The sequence below is a fragment of the Abrus precatorius genome, unplaced genomic scaffold (assembly GCF_003935025.1).
Source record: "Abrus precatorius isolate BTA unplaced genomic scaffold, Abrus_2018 Scaffold11, whole genome shotgun sequence".
NCBI classification, from domain to species: Eukaryota; Viridiplantae; Streptophyta; class Magnoliopsida; order Fabales; family Fabaceae; genus Abrus; species Abrus precatorius.
In genome coordinates, this window is record NW_020874303.1 from 21,781,927 (window position 1) to 21,801,565 (window position 19,639).

General features: G+C 30.9%; 2 protein-coding genes across 4 annotated transcripts; one reads left to right on the forward strand and one right to left on the reverse strand.

The window, feature by feature from the left end:
- Positions 1-7,533: 7,533 nt before the first annotated feature.
- Positions 7,534-11,724, reverse strand: LOC113853626 (annexin D5-like). Of its 2 annotated transcripts, none has more exons than XM_027484102.1 (6): positions 11,438-11,724; positions 10,916-11,061; positions 10,465-10,680; positions 9,580-9,795; positions 9,406-9,495; positions 7,534-8,011 (listed from the first exon to the last, which is right to left on the reverse strand). In XM_027484102.1, exons 1-6 carry the CDS (start codon positions 11,511-11,513, stop codon positions 7,808-7,810), a joined length of 948 nt encoding a protein of 315 aa, XP_027339903.1. In that variant the 5' UTR covers positions 11,514-11,724; the 3' UTR covers positions 7,534-7,807. The 2 variants fall into 2 exon arrangements, with proteins under 2 accessions (XP_027339903.1, XP_027339904.1); XM_027484103.1 differs by having other exon boundaries at positions 7,601-8,011; positions 9,625-9,795; positions 11,438-11,700.
- Positions 11,725-14,979: 3,255 nt separating this feature from the next.
- Positions 14,980-18,597, forward strand: LOC113853622 (monoacylglycerol lipase). 2 transcript variants are annotated; one of them, XM_027484097.1, is made up of 7 exons: positions 14,980-15,525; positions 15,612-15,650; positions 15,765-15,835; positions 17,363-17,427; positions 17,587-17,676; positions 17,778-17,870; positions 17,975-18,597. In XM_027484097.1, exons 1-7 carry the CDS (start codon positions 15,149-15,151, stop codon positions 18,374-18,376), a joined length of 1,137 nt encoding a protein of 378 aa, XP_027339898.1. In that variant the 5' UTR covers positions 14,980-15,148; the 3' UTR covers positions 18,377-18,597. The 2 variants fall into 2 exon arrangements, with proteins under 2 accessions (XP_027339898.1, XP_027339899.1); XM_027484098.1 differs by having other exon boundaries at positions 15,771-15,835.
- The last annotated feature ends 1,042 nt before the right edge of the window (positions 18,598-19,639 follow it).

Sequence of the window (19,639 nt, forward strand, 5' to 3'; positions counted from 1 at the left end):
ATATTTAAAATAGTATTTGTCGCCATTATAATATTTATCATTGAATTTTTTTAAATAGTATTTGGAAAGATAAACACAAACATATAATTAGGAGAGCTGAATTGTATTTTTCAACTCTTTTTAAGATTAAGGGCAAATTCTTTTAAGCAAAAGATTAAAAAATCAAGTCTTGAATAAAATACTTAGCAAGTTAAAACCAAACACATAGTTAAGCAGATAACAATTTTTTGAAGAAAAATTATCCCACAAATTATTGAATTAAAAATCACACTAATTCAAATTTTAAAAAAGATATTAAATGCCCCCAAAATATCTTCAAATAAACCATTTGATGAATAATTTAGGATTCAATCCAAGTAGTCAACAGTAACTGACCAATTAGTTGTGTATAAAAAATAATTACTTTCTAACATATATTTTAAAATATTTATTTTTATTATTGATTAAAATATATTAAAATTATATGAATCATATTTTTAATTTAAAAATTTTTACTTGTAAAAAATGTGTTCCGGAGACTCTTCCAGCTACTAATATGTATTTCACAAATTCACAAAAAGTTTGCACTTTGCAGTGTTTTGCATCTGAGTGTATTGATATGTAAAAAAGATAGAAAAAGAAATAACATGGTTTACTAAAGGGTCACTTTTTCCTATATATATATATACCCTCAAAACTCGAGTTGCCGAGGAAACACAGGCATCTTTTTATGTTATCATTCATTCTCTTTTCTATTGTTTCACTCACAGCGTGCGCGCGGCACATCCCTCTCTTTCTTTATTCTATTGTCTTTGAAGGATGTCTGTTTTTACATGCAGATAAAAGGTCGTTTTTTATACCATTCGTTTCTTATACCATTGTCTTTCCCACAACACGTTTCATTTTCTATTGATTTGCACCTGAATTAATATATAGTTGTAGCTGTTTTTAGTTCTTGAGTTCTATCTCACTTATTATACTTGCATATCATGCAAGTAAAAAAGAACAAATGCATACACCCACTTGAGCCTTATATGTCAGTTATACTACACATGTTTTTTAATCAGTTCTGACCTCTTGCTCTTTCAGGTTGCGTTGGAATAAATGATTGAAATGCCCCACACTAACCAAAATCATGATCTTTCCCTGCACATTAGCCTCCCTCTCCAACAATCCCACAACCATATTTCTTTCAGCGTCACTCCACACCTCTCTCTACTCAATCCCACAAGAGCCTTTGAGGCTGAGACCCCCTCCACATGGAGAACACCCTTTTTTAAAGAAAGAGAAGAAGAAGAAGCAACAAGGCAAATAAATCATGGGATAAGATCTATTAATAAAGAACTATCAGTACCACCACTCTACAACAATTGTTCACTCCCCTTTTCTCCTTTCTACTACCCTTCATCATTAATAGACTCCATGTTTCCTCTTTACCCACTTCCATATCCACAAGCTAGTTCGGTTGAATCAGCTTCTTGTTATAATGGAAGAGTTTGGGGTATAGAAGAAGTAGAACTGGTCTCAAGGTTAAATGGGATAAGCAATATGGAGTGTTTAAAAGCCAAGCAGTTTCAGTACTTGAATCAGTTTGGCATTGGAGATTCTGAATTTTCAAAAGGATATGGAAGGTCAAGAACACTGCCTAGGAGGATCATGAGGCCTCCAAGAATGCGTTGGACACATTCACTTCATGCTCGCTTTACTCATGCTGTTGACCTACTTGGGGGCCATCAAAGTACTCATTCAATCTTTAATTTGCCTTGTGTGTGTGACTACTCCTTCTGTAGTTTTGGCTTTGTAGTGTTTTTAAGTTTTGTAAGCATGGTGCTTGTATTTTTTGGTGATAGGGGCTACACCAAAGTCAGTTTTGGAGCTCATGGATGTCAAAGATCTAACACTAGCTCATGTCAAGAGCCATTTACAGGTATGTAGACATCTCGTGTACAACAAAATTACAAAAGCCACTGTGTGGAGTCTGTTCGAACTTCAAAGTCCGCTATGTGGCACCACTGTCGAGATAAACAGTTAAATCTGTTGTTTGAAACAGGACAAGTTCTACTTTTTATGTCAAAGATAAATAAAGGCAAAGAAAAAAAAAGGGACCATCATTTCTCAATAATGGAAGCAATTATTGACTTTGTCAAATATCGCCCTCTTAGTTGTTAAAGAAATCCAAAAATATCAGAAAAAAGAAGTCTAATTTGATTGCTTTGTATTATGATAATCATATTTTTTACTTCTTCAGATGTATAGGACTGTTAAGAACATGGACAACCCTGCAGCTTCTTCAGGTAATTCTTCTTACCACCTTCAGTGATGGTGTAACATTTTAGCTAATTAATGCAATGTATACTAATTGATTCCTTGATTTCCGCTCCAATTCTGTGTCCACTTTTCAATTGTTTTGAAGATTCCATTCTACACTTTATGACTTTTCAAAAATTAAATAACGGTACATGCATGCGTGCACATTTATGCACATGTAACATTAAGTTAACAAGCACCCCATTGGAAAAACTATTAGTTGAGTCTGTATTGCATTTACGTATACTCTCTGATTAACTTAAATTTTTTTAATAATTATATATGCAATACCAGACGGTGACGAAGATTTCATGTCTCTAACTCCACCCCATATTCAAAATAAAAACACTTCAACTAATAAGAGAGGACCTTCACTAAAACAAGATATGGGCTACACTTCCAGTCATCATTGGGGTAATTCTTCCAGGTAATGTCTCTTTCGATCTTGTGTAAGTGTCAGTCATGTTTTAATATATTTTATGTACATGGATGTGAATACTATATTGTAAAAAGATTGTTAAGCTTATATGATTAAAAAAATGGGTATATGTACACAAGTAGCAGAGAGAATGTATCTCTGGAAGAAAAAATTAGCTCAATCCCTATAACTAATCCTCAAAATTAGCTAATGCAGCAAATCAGTATATATTTAGTAATTTATAAGACTCTGAATCAATCAAAGTAATATGTGAATGATACTTTGGTACAATACTACAGTATCACGCAACTTCTTTGAACTTACATAGTGAAATTTTCTGAAACTAGAAGCTTTTAAAAGTAAAGTGCAAATAAATTATAAACAACCCTCATTCACTTTTCTGTGACTTCTCATATACGATCAACATTCTCTACTTTTTTAACAATATATTCCTTGGATGCCTTTTATTTTTATGCTGTCTTAATTTCTAAGTCCTTATAATTGCACATCTTAATGGTTGAACCTGTTCAATAAAAGTATCCAATTTGATATGGGGGCTTCTCACTGTTCAATTTAGGTTTTGTTTAGAGCCATACTTTTAGGATTAATTCCATTGAACAAAAAACTTTAAAAATTGTGCTAGATAATATATTTTTTGTTTAAAAAAATTTAAACTATAAATATAAATATTGTAAGTCTATATTGACAATGTAATGCAATATAAGTATAGTGCAATGATAGTATCCATCTTACCTACAAAAGAGAAAGTGTATATCTTTGTTTATATTATATCAATAGAACTTCATTCTTAGTATAATACATTATATTAATTACTGTAGAACCACAGTACCTAATAATGGAGACAAACTGAAATCCTAATCATGAACATATAACATCTTTTAATCGTGTTGTCAAAGATTAATATTTTAATACTTCCACTTTTGCATTATTTATCTAACTCAAATATTCTTCAGTTACTAGTACTATAAAAGGAGGAAAATCTAGGTGAAAATACCTACTAGGGTTAAGAAGCAGAACAAGAACATATAATTTCTACCCGAAAAGGGAAAAGTGAGTAAATAATTCCTAGTATGTAATTGATGGTTAACAAAATCTTTTTTTTTTTTACATTAATCATTAATGTGTTTTATTTTATTTTATATTTTTCTAGTCTCTTGTATATATTGACCTTTAAGTCTTGGGCTAAAAATCTTTCATTAAATTCTCAATAAAGTTGCTAAATATTAAGTTTGAATATCATGTTAAATTTTATGAACAAGTCTAATTCAAATCATTCAGTATACATAGAGCTAGCTAATTTATTTTTTTTGTGTGTGAAACTAGACTTAATATTACTAAGTTATCAAAATATCTAATAAAATTTTCAACTATTACACTTCTTACCTATATTCTATTTACTTCATTTATTTTCAAAGAACCTTACAACTTTTAATTTTTCAAGAGATATGTTAAAAAAAAAATTTCCACTCATTTATATTTATATTTATTTTTTATCACATTATATATCACATTTTTTTCCTTTTTACATTTTTCTTTCACCCCAATGGTATGCACATCGTAAAAGGGTTCCCAATAGTTTACGTAATTGCATATGATGCTTGCAATAAACTCACAGGTTCCAATAGTTTACTGGTGTATTTGGTAAATTCTAGACTATGACTTTCCTTATTAGATATATTATTAAAAACATTATATATATATATATAATAAAGCTATTAATTGAGAACCACCCTATACAAATCCATAATTACAAGAGACAAAAATGATTTAAAAATAAATTATCTAAAACTTTAGTTCAAATTATATATGTAAAGAATGGAATATAATTTATTGGCTTTAGGAGGTCTTGATTATTTATTATGAAATTGATAGTATTTTCATCTAACAGAATTTATTTGTTCCATGAAAGTAAGTTAGTCAGGGTCCGCTCTTTTTGTTTAATAAATGTTAATTAAAAGGTATGTTTAAAAAATTAGAATAATTATTATATATGTAAATATTTTGAAAAAATATTAACAAAATCTATTTTGATTATTTTTTTAATTTACTAAAAATATGGATTTGAAAAATTAAATTATAAAAAAGCTCAATCGTAGAATCAATTTAAAAAAAGAAGAAGAAAAAAAACACACCTTAAGAATTTGAGAGGAGTCTTTTTATAGGAAATGGCAATAGTAAATAAACAAGTAGATGTTCCGAATTCCTTAAATAAGACCTTATAGCATAGAACTAAACAAATTTTAAATTGACTTTATAACATAGGTTTGAGTTTTTGTTGCTTCAAAATGAGATAATTTTTATATATTTGTCTTCTCATATATGTAATCAAGTGGTTAATTTTTTTTAACGCATTTCTCACATATGCAGTAAAAGATCAAGGATACAAGCTAGTTTTAGAGATCAGGATGGTTTTAGACCAGAAGAAACCATGTCATCTCAGCTCAGAATTGGAAAACTTTCTGAGGTTGTGACCTACTTATCCCTGCTCTACGACAATACCTAATTTCTTCCGAAAGAACATGCCATCAACAATGATATATAGAAACCTTCAACATATAAATTTTTCCTTTGTAAAATATATATTCACACTAAATTTATTTTCTGCTTGAAAGTAACAGTGGTGTGATTCCTGAGTTGTATGAAAAATGCTTACTTTTGTGCAGGAAAGCCAACCCATATGCTTCATTGTGGATCAAAATTTACACACTGAGATTCCGAGCTTGGAGTTTACCTTAGGGAGATAAATTGTCGCCTTAGAGAGAGAGAGAGAGAGAGAGAGAGAGTGAGAGGTACGTAACGCTTTTGTAAAGACAAGACAAGACCGTGTGTTTTCTCATGTCTAAAGAATGTATGTATGAACTATGAATTCCTCATTCAGCTGGTAAATAGTTAGATCTCTTGGATATGTGTTTATCAATGCAAAAAAGATTATGAAAAGAGATAATACTTATTCAGTGTTCTCGATCTCTGCCTAAAAAGAATTAATCTCGATCCTATATATAAAGAAATCTCTGCATATTCTATTTTGGGATAAAGCTTCACGTATTTTTTAGAACATAAATGCATGTCATAGTAACCGTAAAAGCTGAAGAAACTACCAAAAAAGAGGAAAGTAAAAGCTGAAGAAAAGAAGGATTATCTTGCAGACTCTGTCCATATATACTTTTTCGCGGCTTATCTTGATTCTTGAGTAATTAGAGCGTGAAAGCAGGGATGGGTGTGACTCAGCCAAGATTACCTTCAAGATTTCTTTCACATACAAAACCACGTCTTTTTGGTATTTATTATTCATGCAAAATTATTTGTGCTTAAAAATTAGACTATTTCCATGTTGCTATACCATGATTAGAATGTTAATTTGTGTTTGTGGGTTGCATTATGCCCCCACTTTTATGACCACCTTTTAGCTCGATGCATTATCTAACATAATTACTGGCTCGCAGTTGTATCCTTAAAGCATATTCAAAGGCTGCAAGTAACCTTAAAACAAAATTGAAAATTACATTACAATACATATCAAAAATTACTAGCTTGATCTGCAAGCTATAATTCTGTCAGCAAATTGAGAACTTCACAAATTCTCCAAGGCCATTTATACGTTCATTGAATTATTTATATACATGTATATAAAATATAATGCATATATACTATACATTCCTCATTTGTTTTGACACTAGTGTAATTTTGATTCTATAGAATGAGTGACAATAAACAATAATGTACCGGTATAAATGCTTGAGTTCTCCAGACATTTATAATATCCACAGTACTGTTTTGAAGGATAAAGCACACAAAGTGATGATTCATTTTGTTGAGAAATACAGCAAAGCCAGAATACAGAGAAATTTAAAAGAAATTGAAATAATCATAAAATATATTATTTATACAAGTGAAGATTATATAATTAGTCTAATATATCTTGTATATATAGAAGGAATTAATTAAAAACTAACTATGACTACTTGTAATTAATTTTTGAACGAATTATAACTTCCTAAACAAATCTCTATCTTCCTAATTAATTTTTAACTTATCTAATATCACCTCGATAAAATACTTTCACGTGCCGTTTTGAGGAATACATTTAATATTGTATATTTTCATTTTTCTTTTACACTTAATTTTTTATGTTTCTAGAATAAGGTTATATTGTAACTCCAAAAAATAAAGTGAAAATTATGATATTATTAAATCAGTGTTCAACAATGATTATAAATAAATAAGTATTATATTTAGTCAATCTGGTTAGTTTCACTTGTTATTCAAACATGCGTGAGCTTAAATTAGATTTTGAAAAATAAATTTAGTGAACACGATTTTATAAAATTAATTTTAATCAAAAGAATGTTTGAGTGAATTAAATTTTTTTTTAACATCTGCACAACAAAGAATTTTGACATAATTAATGTTATTTGGATATAATTGGTAAAAATTAACTTTAATTGTATAATTATTAATCGATATTAGCATGTAAATATTGTCATGTAAAGTCTTTCTTAAATGTAACATTTTAGCATAATGATATAAGAAGCTCCATAATTGACGTGAATGACAGGGAGATCCTTACATTGAGGAGAGAGAAAGGATAGTGGTGGAGAAAAAAGCAGAGAGAGTGGATGCTGTGAGAAGAATGCCGAAAAGAAAGGGCCTTGGCAATGGCAATGTTATCGTCTCTCACACAATCCATCCCTCCCCGGACACCAAAAACCAAGGTCATGTCTTCCTCTTAATCGTTTCATGATCATTTGAATTATGCTAAACTGGACTGATGTTGAGTCTAAGAATAGTAAATAAGGTGACTAGTGTATAAGGGGTGACGTTGGTTTAGGTGGACGTGTACATATTACTTACAAATAGTTTACACTGTCAACATACAAACTATTGGTACCTTTCGTATTCAACATCATGGAGTGAATTTATTACACACAAAAACATAATAATTGAACATTTTAACTACTGGTTGGGACCTAAAAGGGACAGACTATAATTTACACTGTCAACACACAAACTATTGGAACCTTTCGTATGTTCAACATCATGGAGTGAATTTATTCCACACAAAAACATAATTGAACATTTTGACTACTGGTTGGGACCTAAAAGTGACAGAAGAAAAGCTCTATAGTGGCCGGATGTTTCTGAGTGAACTGCATCGTTAAGTGTCTTCTTGTATTTCTTCAAATATTCGGCTTTGATATACTGCAAATCAATCTCAGCCCTTGTTACAATCACCCTAATAAGCTTCGTGTCATCAGTTCCCAAACCTTTCATTGCCTTGCGCAAGACCTGCACAGTGCCAAAGGTGAAAACGTATCTCCATGCTTGGCAGTACGAAATTTTAAAAGGCCCACTTCATGCATATAGAACCAACTACCACAAAATCAGCACTAGATATTAGCTTTTTGACCATTGGAAGTTGAAAAAGACGGAGAGAATGGAGCACATTACTACAACCAATCACTGAGGCAAACACTATTAGGGTAATGGCAATATATGCAAACAATGACTGAAAGATACACCTGTTCAAGTGACCCCTGCTCCTATAAAATGGCCTCCGAAAAATAAATGTCACAATTTCTTGCATATCAGAAAGTGTAGATACTGATTCACAGAATTGCTGAAATTCAGGTCACCCAAAAGCTTAATATGGGCATCTCAGCGGATACTTTTAGTTGCTCTTGTATATGAAAAATATACAGATAATTAAAAAAGAAAAGAGAAAGAAGAATGTTTTAATTAATCAGGCTAAATGGGGTTAGGATCATCTGCAGTGTATAGATCACTGCTACAGATTCCATATATATATATTGAGGTTTGATAATATAAACCCACCTATTTTTTTCAGAGAGTATTTTAGCAACCTACACCTTAGGTATATTTTAAGAAATCAAAGTTATAACTTGCTAACATACTCCTCCTAAAAAATAAGTAGGCGTATGTTAGCAACAATGAGTGCTAATATACATCCACTTTTTCATTAGTTGGAGTAATTATAGATTTCTAAAATACTCCTTCTAAATATAAGTAGGTACGTATTAGCAAATCCATTAGATATAACCAACCTAATTCAATGTCAATGTCAACCTTCTGATCAAATATCAAACACTTTCCTCTGCAGTGATTTTTACACTGAGGATCCTAACCTTGATAAAAGTATATACTCCATACAGATACATACTAAATGATTAACATATATCAGGTTTCTAATATTTTCAACCATATAATTCATTTGTTTCAAGAACTCGGAACTCAGCGTTGATGCCAGTAACAGTTCAGTGGAAAAAATATAAGTCACGAGAAATTTCCAGAATGTTGTGGTGCACATATAATTCATACAAAAAGGCTGAGGAAAATTTAGACACAATTTCAAATGAAAGGTTTTTGGTTTGTGTAAGATAGAACTGGTTAAGAATATCCTACAGAAGTTTCTGAGAAACCCAATCGTTGCTTACCTAATAATTATAAGCATACAGCTGCTTTAGAGAAAATATTATTAAACATTTTAACAGTAAGTGTAACATAACCATCATATCTTGCACCACTTATCTCTCAATTCTTAGTCATCCTTGTTCTTACAAATTACAATAAGTGTTGCCATCGAATGCAAACATTGTGGCCTCCATTCAAGTTTAATGACATTACAAGAAGCAATTACCCAAAATTGAAGTCAAGGGAAATACCTTTGAGAAATATCTGGCAGGATTCTCAGCACATTGGACTATTGTCAAAAGTGCATGAGCAAAATTTCCTGATGCTTCCTTCTTTACAGCCTGATACAAATTCAAATTAGATAAGCACCAGAAAAAGACCTGAGGAGAGACTATGTTCAAAGGAAATAAAAGTGATAAAGATACCTTTTTCAATGAGTGTCCATACATGTCATGGTAATAAGAACTTACAGCAGCCAAATGTGCTGAACTCCGTTCACTAAATATTTGCACAAAAGTCTTCTCATCAGTTCCCAGTCTCTTCTCTCCTGCTTTGTAGAGAACTTTTGCATCCTGCTGAGCCATCTCTCGATGGACCTCTGGGCCTTCAGGACGTGGTGTGCTTACATATGCAAGCAAAATCTGAATCAAAGTCACATTAATGTCTTAGTAACACTTCATTCTTCGAACATCTTGGAAGAAATTTTTACTGAACAAAGTTTCCCTCAAGAGACATATGAAGTGACACACATGCACATTCAAATAAATGTAAAAAAACATAAAATTAGTCCACATTCAACCCATAGTTGACTTGTGATTGAAATTTTACAACAGCCAACAGGCATTCAATCTTTTGTATGGATCAAAAAATCATTTTCTTGGCCTTGAGGCTATATTCTTGAAAGGAGTAACTAGAGGCCTTTGCCTCAAGTGACTTGATAGAAGCCATTCAGGTATTCAGCTATAAGTTTCTGAGAAAAACATGGAGACCACAAACAGTTGCTTTAATGGAAATATCCACCATTGATCACAATAGAACTATTCAGGAAGCAGCACCCCAAAGATTTTAGAAATATACACATATGCCATTGACAAACATCTGGAGTCCTATTATACTTTTATTTTTTTTCAGTATCTTGGATACTTCAACAAATAAACAATAGAAAGTGCCTAATTGATGTCACCTCTATGACAGGTATGGATAAAACTTTCAACTAACAAATAGAAACCTTAATGTGACTGATTCCTGATAGCAACGATGTCTTTCATGAAAGCTAAACACAGATAAGGACGGACAAAGAGAAGATTCACCTTTTTATGATCCCCGGAGGTGTTCCTTTCAATGTCATGCTCAAGGAAAACACCAAATTTAGAATGGTATATCTGTCTTAAATATTGTAGCTGGGATGGAGTTCGTGAACATATTACTTCAGTAGCAGCTTCAAGATTTTTGGCCACAGTTAGAGACTGCCTAAGGATTATCGCATCACGTCCAGCAGGGTCATGTATCCAAAGCAGAACTGCATTCTAATAAACAGAAAAATACAAGCCAAACCAAACCAAGTATAAATTGTTAGGAAATGAAGTATTGCCACTTCACTTGTATAAATTCTGAAGTACGCAACATATAATTTGGTCAATAAACAGAGAAAGGCATGATTAGTCTGTCATAAAAAACGATTTACAATGATAATGATCAACCAGTATATAATTCATCGAGTACAACTCATAACAAAAAACTTAATTGTGTAAAATTAAGTACCTCCAACTTGCCAGAAAGCTCCGAAGATAAGCGTTTGAGAAGGTCCCCAGAATACATAGCTCTGTATTCTTGTTGGATGTAGGCACGCTGTGTAGCATCTCGATGAGCAAGTATATTGATGACAACACTAGTATCACACCCAAATCCTGTAAAAGCATTGATTGAGTTAAGACAAAGAATGGTTCAGGGGATTAAGTAAAAGGGCCATCTCATTAAGGTAAAACAGGTCTTAGAAGATCATCAATAGACCGATCAACGGCAATCTCTACATGAGATGAACGCATAGGACAATTTCCAATTTTGTCAAACTTAAAAAAAAATAAAAAAAATAAAAAAAATTAAAGTATGCTTTCAAAAAGGAAAAAATCTACGAAATGATTTGGGTATATATACCACCATCAATTGCATGTTGACTATGTTAATGATAAAATTGTCCCATCCCATGAGACATGCCTTGAATATTATTGATCCACAAAGTTCCTAAATTAGCATTTAACACCAAGAGACAGAAAGAGAGGGTACCCTTGAAAGCAGTGTAAAGTTGTATGGCGTCGTCTCGGGGGGGAGGAGGAAAAGGGGGTACAATGAGGGTAGCCATCTACGTCCCCGTGTCCAAATTCAGGGTTTTTTTGTTTGTTCTGTTCTGGAACTATACTTAGAATGCAGAGAAAGGGTGATCTAAAATGTTTGAACCAGAAAGAAAATGATGACTGAATCTGAAACAAAAGAAAGAGGATCGGTTCACCCAATTCCATTTAATAATACAGAGTTACGACGTGTCGTAGCGTTCACAGCGGCCTGCGTTGATTTGGTCTCAACATTGCTTGTATATGATAATATATATCCTTGTCATCAAGTTAAAAATATATTAGAAATTATAAACTATGTTGTGTAGGCTTAAACTTGTAGGCTAGAGAAAATCAATATAAGTCCTAGTGATGCAGAAAACGATGATGCAAAGAATAAAATAATGGAGTCAAATAACAAGTTTTCGTAGATATACTTGAATCATTAGTTAATATTATAATCGATCTAAACCTTAAGTAGAAGATTAATTTTGATATAATATTAGATGAAATAATTTATATTATTTTTAAAACAATTACTATAAAATAAAATTTCTTTTAATAATATAATAATTTATCATTCATTAGTAATACAGAAATGAAGGCAATGATTTCAGGGCTTACTAGCATAAATCGGGTCAAAAGTGAGTTGTCGGTTTTTTTCTTTATGAATTTAATTTTGATTGGTCCAATATTTTGCAAAAATGTGGATTAAAGAATATCTTGGATATATTTAAACATGTGATTTAATCAATTACTTATTTAATAATTTTTTACATGAAAGTTTACTTTTACATTATAAGTTTGATGATAACATTTATTAAAAGAAATTAAAAGTTATTTTAACAATTTACATTAATAAAATTATTAAAATAGGATAAAAAGAATTTATAAAATTCATCAATTGTTTTTATAAGTTATCTATATACTATTAAAGTCTTTTATAATTTTTTAAATCTTATATCATATGTTATGAAAAGCTCTTATATTATGAACTTGGTTTAGTTTATCGTCATAATTATGCGTGTGTTTGAATCTAAAATTTACTTAAATATTATTTAATAATTTTAAAATAATATTTTTATTATAAATTTAATGATAAATTTTATTAAAATAAATTTAAATAACTTATGTAAATTATAAGCTATTTTATGAATTTTTTAAAACAGGTTTTGTAGCAAAAATGTGTTAAAACTTCTCTTTTATGATATTACAATGTTTACATGTCCATTTAGGTACAAACAAAGTCGTATTTCTTATGTTACATTAAATTATATATTTAATTATTTCAAATTTTAAAAAATTAATGTTAAATAGTTTTACTTTCATTTTAATTCTTTAATGTGTGGAATGTTAACACAAAATTAAAAAATGTCATTAGTAATAGATAAAAGAATCCACCAGAATGTTAAAATTTGTTATAAATCATTTATTGCTAAGAGAATCTGGAACTATATATATGCATGTATTCGCTTTATTTGATTTAAAAGTTAAGGAAGGTTAGTCGCATATTTTTAAATTTAAGATAATATATTATAAAGTATATTGGGTCTTAAAAGTTTATCCAAAGAACAGGAACAGCTTCCACGTGTGAGGTGGATATTAATTTCCTGATATATTACAGTGCCAACCAAAACCACTAGTTTGCTTGGTTTGATATGCAATCACGTTTCTGGCCGAGAAAAAAATTTAATAGTATTTTATTAATTTTATTTTAAACATTGAGCATAAAATTCAATTAGAGAAGGTAATAAAGGAGGAAAAAAAATGAAAAAAAATCCTTATTTATGAATTTTTTATTTTCCTTTCAAAATTTTTCTTTTTTTTGTTATTTTAAAAATTTTATACAAATGAACATTTAAAAATTTTGCCTGTCCTTATTATTTTTATAATTTGTCTAATATCACACATAATTAAAATCTGTATATAACATATTTTTATTAAAAATTGTAAATTTAACAATATTTATGCATTCAATTGTATTATTTTATGTAATTTTTAATAAAATTTATTATAAAAATATTGTATAAAATTATTTTTAACTAACTATAAATATTCATTGTTAATTTTGTGATGTTAAAAGATAATAAAATAATTGTAATGCTACGTTTAGATAAAAATAAAATAAAAATACAGAAAATAAATAAATAAAAAAGATAAAAATTTGTTATTTGAATCGATAAAAATAAGTTATGACATACTTTGAGTGAATAAGAAAGAGGATAAAAAATTAAAGTAAAAATTATTTTTATACTAAATAATAAATTTTTATTTTAATAAAAAAGTTGCAAAGTTTTTCATTTTATAAGAAATAAATAATAAATTTGATTTAAATTTTTTTTAATTATATAAAATAATTTTTCTTATATTTTTTTTTTCACTTAATTATTTGTTAAAAAATAAACAAAGCATTAGAGTGCGTTGGACCACCGCGGGGAACATGTCCTTGGAACAGTGATTTGGATGACATGGTCAATGTTATGCTTTAACAGTTGAGAATTTCTTTTAGCTGTTTAAAGCAACACAGCACTGACGAACAAATCAGTGGTCATAAATAATCAGAATCATTCCTTTGCATAGTTCTTTACTTGATTGACCAATCAATCACCAACTTTAATATTATGTTTTTATTTAAATAACAGAAGGAATCCTATTAAAGAGCAGTAAGATCAATGCAAACAATTAATTATTTATTAACACAGATTATCTTTAAGTATTTTTTTAATCAAAATTATTAACTAAGCTGAAACTTAATTCATGCACTCATTAGTTCTAACTTACTATTTTCTATAACATCAATTAACACTAATTTTGAGTATATAAAATTATAAATAATTTTGTATTAAAAAATAATAATATGTTGTGAAATTTGTTATATTAATAATATTGAATGTTATAATTTATTTATTTTAATTTTTAAGGCATTGAGTAATTTCTTACTTTTTATAATTTATATTAGAAAGATATTTATTATATAATAAATATTTTCTTAAAATAATAAATTTCAAATTAACTTTAAAGATTAATATTAGTATTTTTTAGAAAATGTTATTCTCAAAATTTTAAAATAAATTATGAATTTAATATAATAAATTAAATTTTAAGAACGGACGTTGACAAAATACAATTTTTTAAATATCGTATGGAGTAAAAAATACGCGTGATAAAAGCTAAGAAATCCAAACGGAAAGTTAGGATACGGACGAAACCTAACAGCTTCTTCGAGGCGTAAGTCATATTTTTCGCCGCATATAAAACACGTGTAGCGTGAGTAGAGTGACACGTGTGATGCGGTTCTTTTGAAAATACCTACCTATGGGGCTGAGGACCTTCTGGAACGTGGTGCACCTTCTGGAACGTTATTATCCTTTTAACTCCACAAATCCATATCAAAAATCTTCATTTTGCTTTCGTTTTTAATCGAAGCGAGAGAAAGAAAGAAAGGGTTCTAATTTTCATCAGCACGCTCGAATCCAATCGTAGATTCTCAATAAACAAAGAGGAAACTCTCAACTCACATAGAAGAAACGAGCTGTGGTAGCAAAATATCGTTGTCATTGATTGCCTATATTTGGCAACGAACTATTTTGTGGTTTGGATTTAGAGACGGGTTTCATGGTATATTTGTTTGACGGGAGAAGCAACGGTAACGACAACGGCAGCGGCAATGGCGAGTGAGGGTATGGTTTTGAAGGGAAAGGACGCGTCGACGTTGCTTTTAACGTCGGGGGCCAGTGGGCGCATAAGCGCCTTATTCTCCCTCCGAGCCTTGAGGGCTCTGCTAACCTTCTTAAACGGCGTTGTTTTGCTCCTCCTCTTTCCCTTCCGCAAAGGAACGGTGTCGTCGCGATTCTCTTGGAAGAGTACCGGTGCCGGTTCCAATTCCACGGCGAGGAGGGCGTTGGCTATTCGGAGAGTGTTGGAGGAGCGTGACTCGGACGCAGATGGAAGTAGCTTGAGGGAGTACCGTCTCTTCCCTACCTCAAGGGGTGACACAATTTTCACCCAGTCTTGGATTCCCCTCTCTCCCAACAATACCGTCAGGTTTCTCTCTTTCCTCTCGCTTGTTGTTTAATAATTTGGAGTTCTGAAATTTCTTTTTCTAAAATTTTGAAATGCTATTTGTGCAGGGGAGTTGTTGTTCTTATGCATGGACTTAATGAACACAGGTTTGTATTTGTTCATTAGTGTAAATTAATTTTCCTTCCCTTTGCCATTTTCCAACTCGTTCGCTTGATTTATTCCTGATCCTGATCGTGAGCGTTGTTTCTCTTCTCTGACAGTGGCAGGTATACTCATTTTGCGAAACAGCTCAATGCTAATGGCTTCAAGGTTTACGGGATGGATTGGGTTGGTAAGATTTGTATCTCCTTAGCACCATTATTGAATTTTGATTATTATTCACTATTGAGTATTGACCACGCGGGAACGTAAAACGATTATAAACAATCAATTTTCTATTTTCCCTATTGCTCTTAAGAGATGTTTTCTTGCCCCTATGCTCAGTACTGACTTTGGTTCTTTTAAAATAATTTTCAATCGTTGTTGTTTGAGTTTGTGGAAAATAGAGTTTAATTTGTGACCAGCTGTTGTTCTGGAAGGAGTACCCATTGGTTCCAATGGATTCAAATTTACAACATCCATGCTTTTAGTATGAAGTTTAATGATTTAATTTATTCTCCAATTTAACTGGTATTTCTTTCCTCCTCATCATTACTAGAGAATTTTCTAACTATGTAAACTTTCTTTACAGGATCTGTCTCTAAATTTATTTATGATCTTTGAGTATTTTCTAGTGCCAACTTTTATGTCACTGTTTTGCATATATGTTTATGGTACTCCAATTAGGCAATCTGCAGAAGACAGTGATCTTTTTGTCATGTGCTTTAAAGATCATTGCACTTCAACATTTATCTATATTCGGATGTTGCAGGACTGAGTTATTTGGATTCCATTTGTGTTATAAAGTAGTATGTGAAGCTCCAAGTAAGCTTAGCGTCTGACAGTTTTGTGTTTGACTTGCATTTTTAAGATTTGTAGATAATGCGTGATTTAGCACATACACGGCAAAGATTGTTTCTCTGAAGTCTGGAAATATATGCATTTTGAATTAAAATTTAATATTTCTACTTGTAGCTATCAAAAGCTCTATATTGAATAGGAATATGGTCCATGTACTCATTATAAGAATCTACCAATAGTCTTCCCTTGAGCTAACTCTTGGGTTAGGCGTAGTTATTTCGAATATTGTATTCGAGCCTCTTGGGAGGTCTAGTTTTGGTTGTAACTTGTACAATGGGTGCGCTAAGATGTCATGCATCAGCTAAAATGTGACCGAATTAGATTTTGTTTAAGCAATCATCTTCCCTTGATTTATCTTTTGGAATTGAGTTGGGTGTGTTTCATTTCTATTGTAAATCGTGCTTCTTCTTTTTTAGTTTTTTTGGGGGATGGTGGAATTTTGGGTAATTCATTTTGGGTTTATGTGATTATTTTCTTTAGCAGGTGTGTGATGCTTTTTATTAGTTCTATGGAACACTAGAGTGATTCAACTGACCCGCCTAGGTGCCTCCTAAAGCAGGAGTAAGGGTCATGGAATAGTGAGTGCAACGTATGTTACCAAGTTCTCTTTTAAATAAATAATTAATACAAGTATCTGATTTAAAATTTACTTATTTTGATTCCCTTTTCTTCATTAGTTAAAGCATACGTAGGTTTCATAAATGGTGATTTATTAGAATATGAAAATTTCAGAAACAATTATTTGGACTCAAAATCTATCCAGGAAACTTGATGCTTTATTTTCCTTTCCCGTATTATGCTTTAAAATATTTTTCATCCTGTCAATATTTGCTCAACTTATCTCTTATGTTTCACCTAGGCCACGGTGGAAGTGATGGGTTGCATGCTTATGTCCATTCTCTTGATGATGCTGTTTCTGATATGGTAAGTCCTGGAACTGCATGAGGTTGTGATTTCTGTTTTAAATCATGCATGAGGGTTAACTGTTAGAGAGGTGCAGTGGGTAGGATTAATATTTATAGATTTATTATCTGATAGGAATGTCTTTGTTCCGATAAAGAATTTTCTCTTTTCGATGTACAGAAAGTATTTTTGGAGAGGGTTCAAACTGAAAATCCTGGGCTTCCATGTTTCTGCTTTGGACACTCAACAGGAGCAGCCATTACTCTAAAGGTAATGTCTTTATGAAATATGATTCTTGCTACCATTAGTAAAGGGAAAAGAGGCTCAAGAATTATAAATGATTTAGCTCTTGATTTCTGTCTTCATTTTAGGCTCTACTTGACCCGAAGGTTGAAGCTCGCATAGCTGGTGCAATATTGACGTCACCTGCAGTTGGTGTTTCGCCTTCTCATCCAATTTTGGTGGTAAAGCATATTCTAACGATTCCATCCAGTTTATCATTTGATACACGAATGCATAGATCACGGCAGAATTAGAATATTCATCTCCGTAGTCCTCTTCATTGCAGGTACTTGCTCCTATAGCTTCATTTTTGCTGCCAACGTATCAATGTAGTTCTGCATATAAGAAAGGGTTGCCTGTGTCTCGAGACCCAGATGCTCTAATTGCTAAATATTCTGATCCATTAGTATGTACTGGACCTCTTAGAGTACGTACTGGCTATGAGATTCTCAGAATTACGAGCTACTTGCAGCAAAACATGAGAAAATTGAGAGTTCCATTTTTAGTTCTCCATGGCACTGCTGATTCCGTAACTGATCCTGCTGCTTCTAAAAAATTGTATGAAGAAGCCTCCTCAACTGACAAAACTATCAAATTATACGATGGGTTCTTGCATGACCTGCTCTTTGAACCCGAACGAGATGCTATCATACAGGACATAATTCAATGGCTGAACAGGAGAGTATGAGATTAGGTAGTGCTGTGAGTGAAAACATAATGAAAATTTTCACCCATAGAAAATTGAAGCAGCACCTCGTCTTAGTGGTTAATTTCCGGCTTTTCGTAGAGAGGGGAGAGAGATTTGAAGCTGAAGCTACATCAATTGAAGCATTCTTTTAGATGGAAATATCCTGAAAACATGAATCAGCTTCTTTATTGTTAGGATCAGATTTATTGCTCTTTTTTCTCGGACCCGGCAATCAATGGAGCACAGTACGTATTTACACTTCAATTAAGCCTTTGCTGCATTGCCCGTTGCTTGACCATTTTCTTTTCGCCGTTTTTGTTCCTTCTATTAACCCATTGCTTATTTTACTCTCTTAAGCTTATCATTTTTGGCCGACCAAGATTTACCATCCGAAAAGAGGAAAAAACGGAGTCCTTGTCCAAAAAAATGTCTTGAGAAAGGGCAAATGCATAGAATCTTTCAATGAGATAGTGCTTTTTCAACTCTTTCAAAATGGAATCTATTTCAAACATATATACTATAGTTCCTTACTTCGACAGAGTACAAATATATAAATTTCATATTTTTAAATATTTTTTTAGACCTATTGCCGATACTAAGTAGTAGTCAAAAATTTGTATCTATTTTTCATGATATTATGCATGGATCAGATATATCATGGCGAATTCTTTAGATTCCATTGTGTCTTTTACAGTGCAATCTGATAAGTGAAATTTTGAGTAATTATTTACATAATCTTTTTCTAACAGTCAATACGTTAAATATAAATTAAATAAAGTAATAAATTATAATAAATAAAATAATAAATTATAACATATATAAATTAAATGAAAGATTCAGATTTAGTAATAAATTATAACACATAGGTTAAGTAAAAGATTTTGTCAAAAAAAAATTTAGATTAATTATAATGAAAAGATACAGTAAAAGTTTCTTCAAAATCTCAGTAAACTGAATTAATTAAACCATTGTAAATCAATTTTTTTCCTCAAATTTTGTCAAATAAAATATTATATTTCACTTAAAAATAATATGCATTAAATGCACGTAAAAAAAATAAATCAAATAAATTTAGCAATGAGACGAAGTGGTATAATTAAATTCTATTAGTCTATTACATAAAAAGAAAAAATTAATATTAATCTTTAAAATTGATTTTAAGTATTTTAAAAATGTGATATTTTATTTTAAAAAAATATTAATCACATTTAAAACATGAAATATAATAAATATTTTAAATAAAAAAATTCATTTTTATATACT

What these genes read in the sequence shown, in the direction of transcription:
- LOC113853626 (XM_027484102.1), bottom strand. Translation starts at nt 11,513, where the DNA reads ATGGCTACCCTCATTGTACCCCCTTTTCCTCCTCCCCCCCGAGACGAC. An exon ending in ACTTTACACTGCTTTCAAGG is followed by an intron (nt 11,062 to 11,437) that starts GTACCCTCTCTT and finishes ATGCTTTTACAG; the next exon opens with GATTTGGGTGTGATACTAGT. An exon ending in CTGCCAGATATTTCTCAAAG is followed by an intron (nt 8,012 to 9,405) that starts GTATTTCCCTTG and finishes GGCACTGTGCAG; the next exon opens with GTCTTGCGCAAGGCAATGAA.
- LOC113853622 (XM_027484097.1), top strand. Translation starts at nt 15,149, where the DNA reads ATGGCGAGTGAGGGTATGGTTTTGAAGGGAAAGGACGCGTCGACGTTG. An exon ending in TCTCCCAACAATACCGTCAG is followed by an intron (nt 15,526 to 15,611) that starts GTTTCTCTCTTT and finishes CTATTTGTGCAG; the next exon opens with GGGAGTTGTTGTTCTTATGC. An exon ending in GAGCAGCCATTACTCTAAAG is followed by an intron (nt 17,677 to 17,777) that starts GTAATGTCTTTA and finishes TCTTCATTTTAG; the next exon opens with GCTCTACTTGACCCGAAGGT.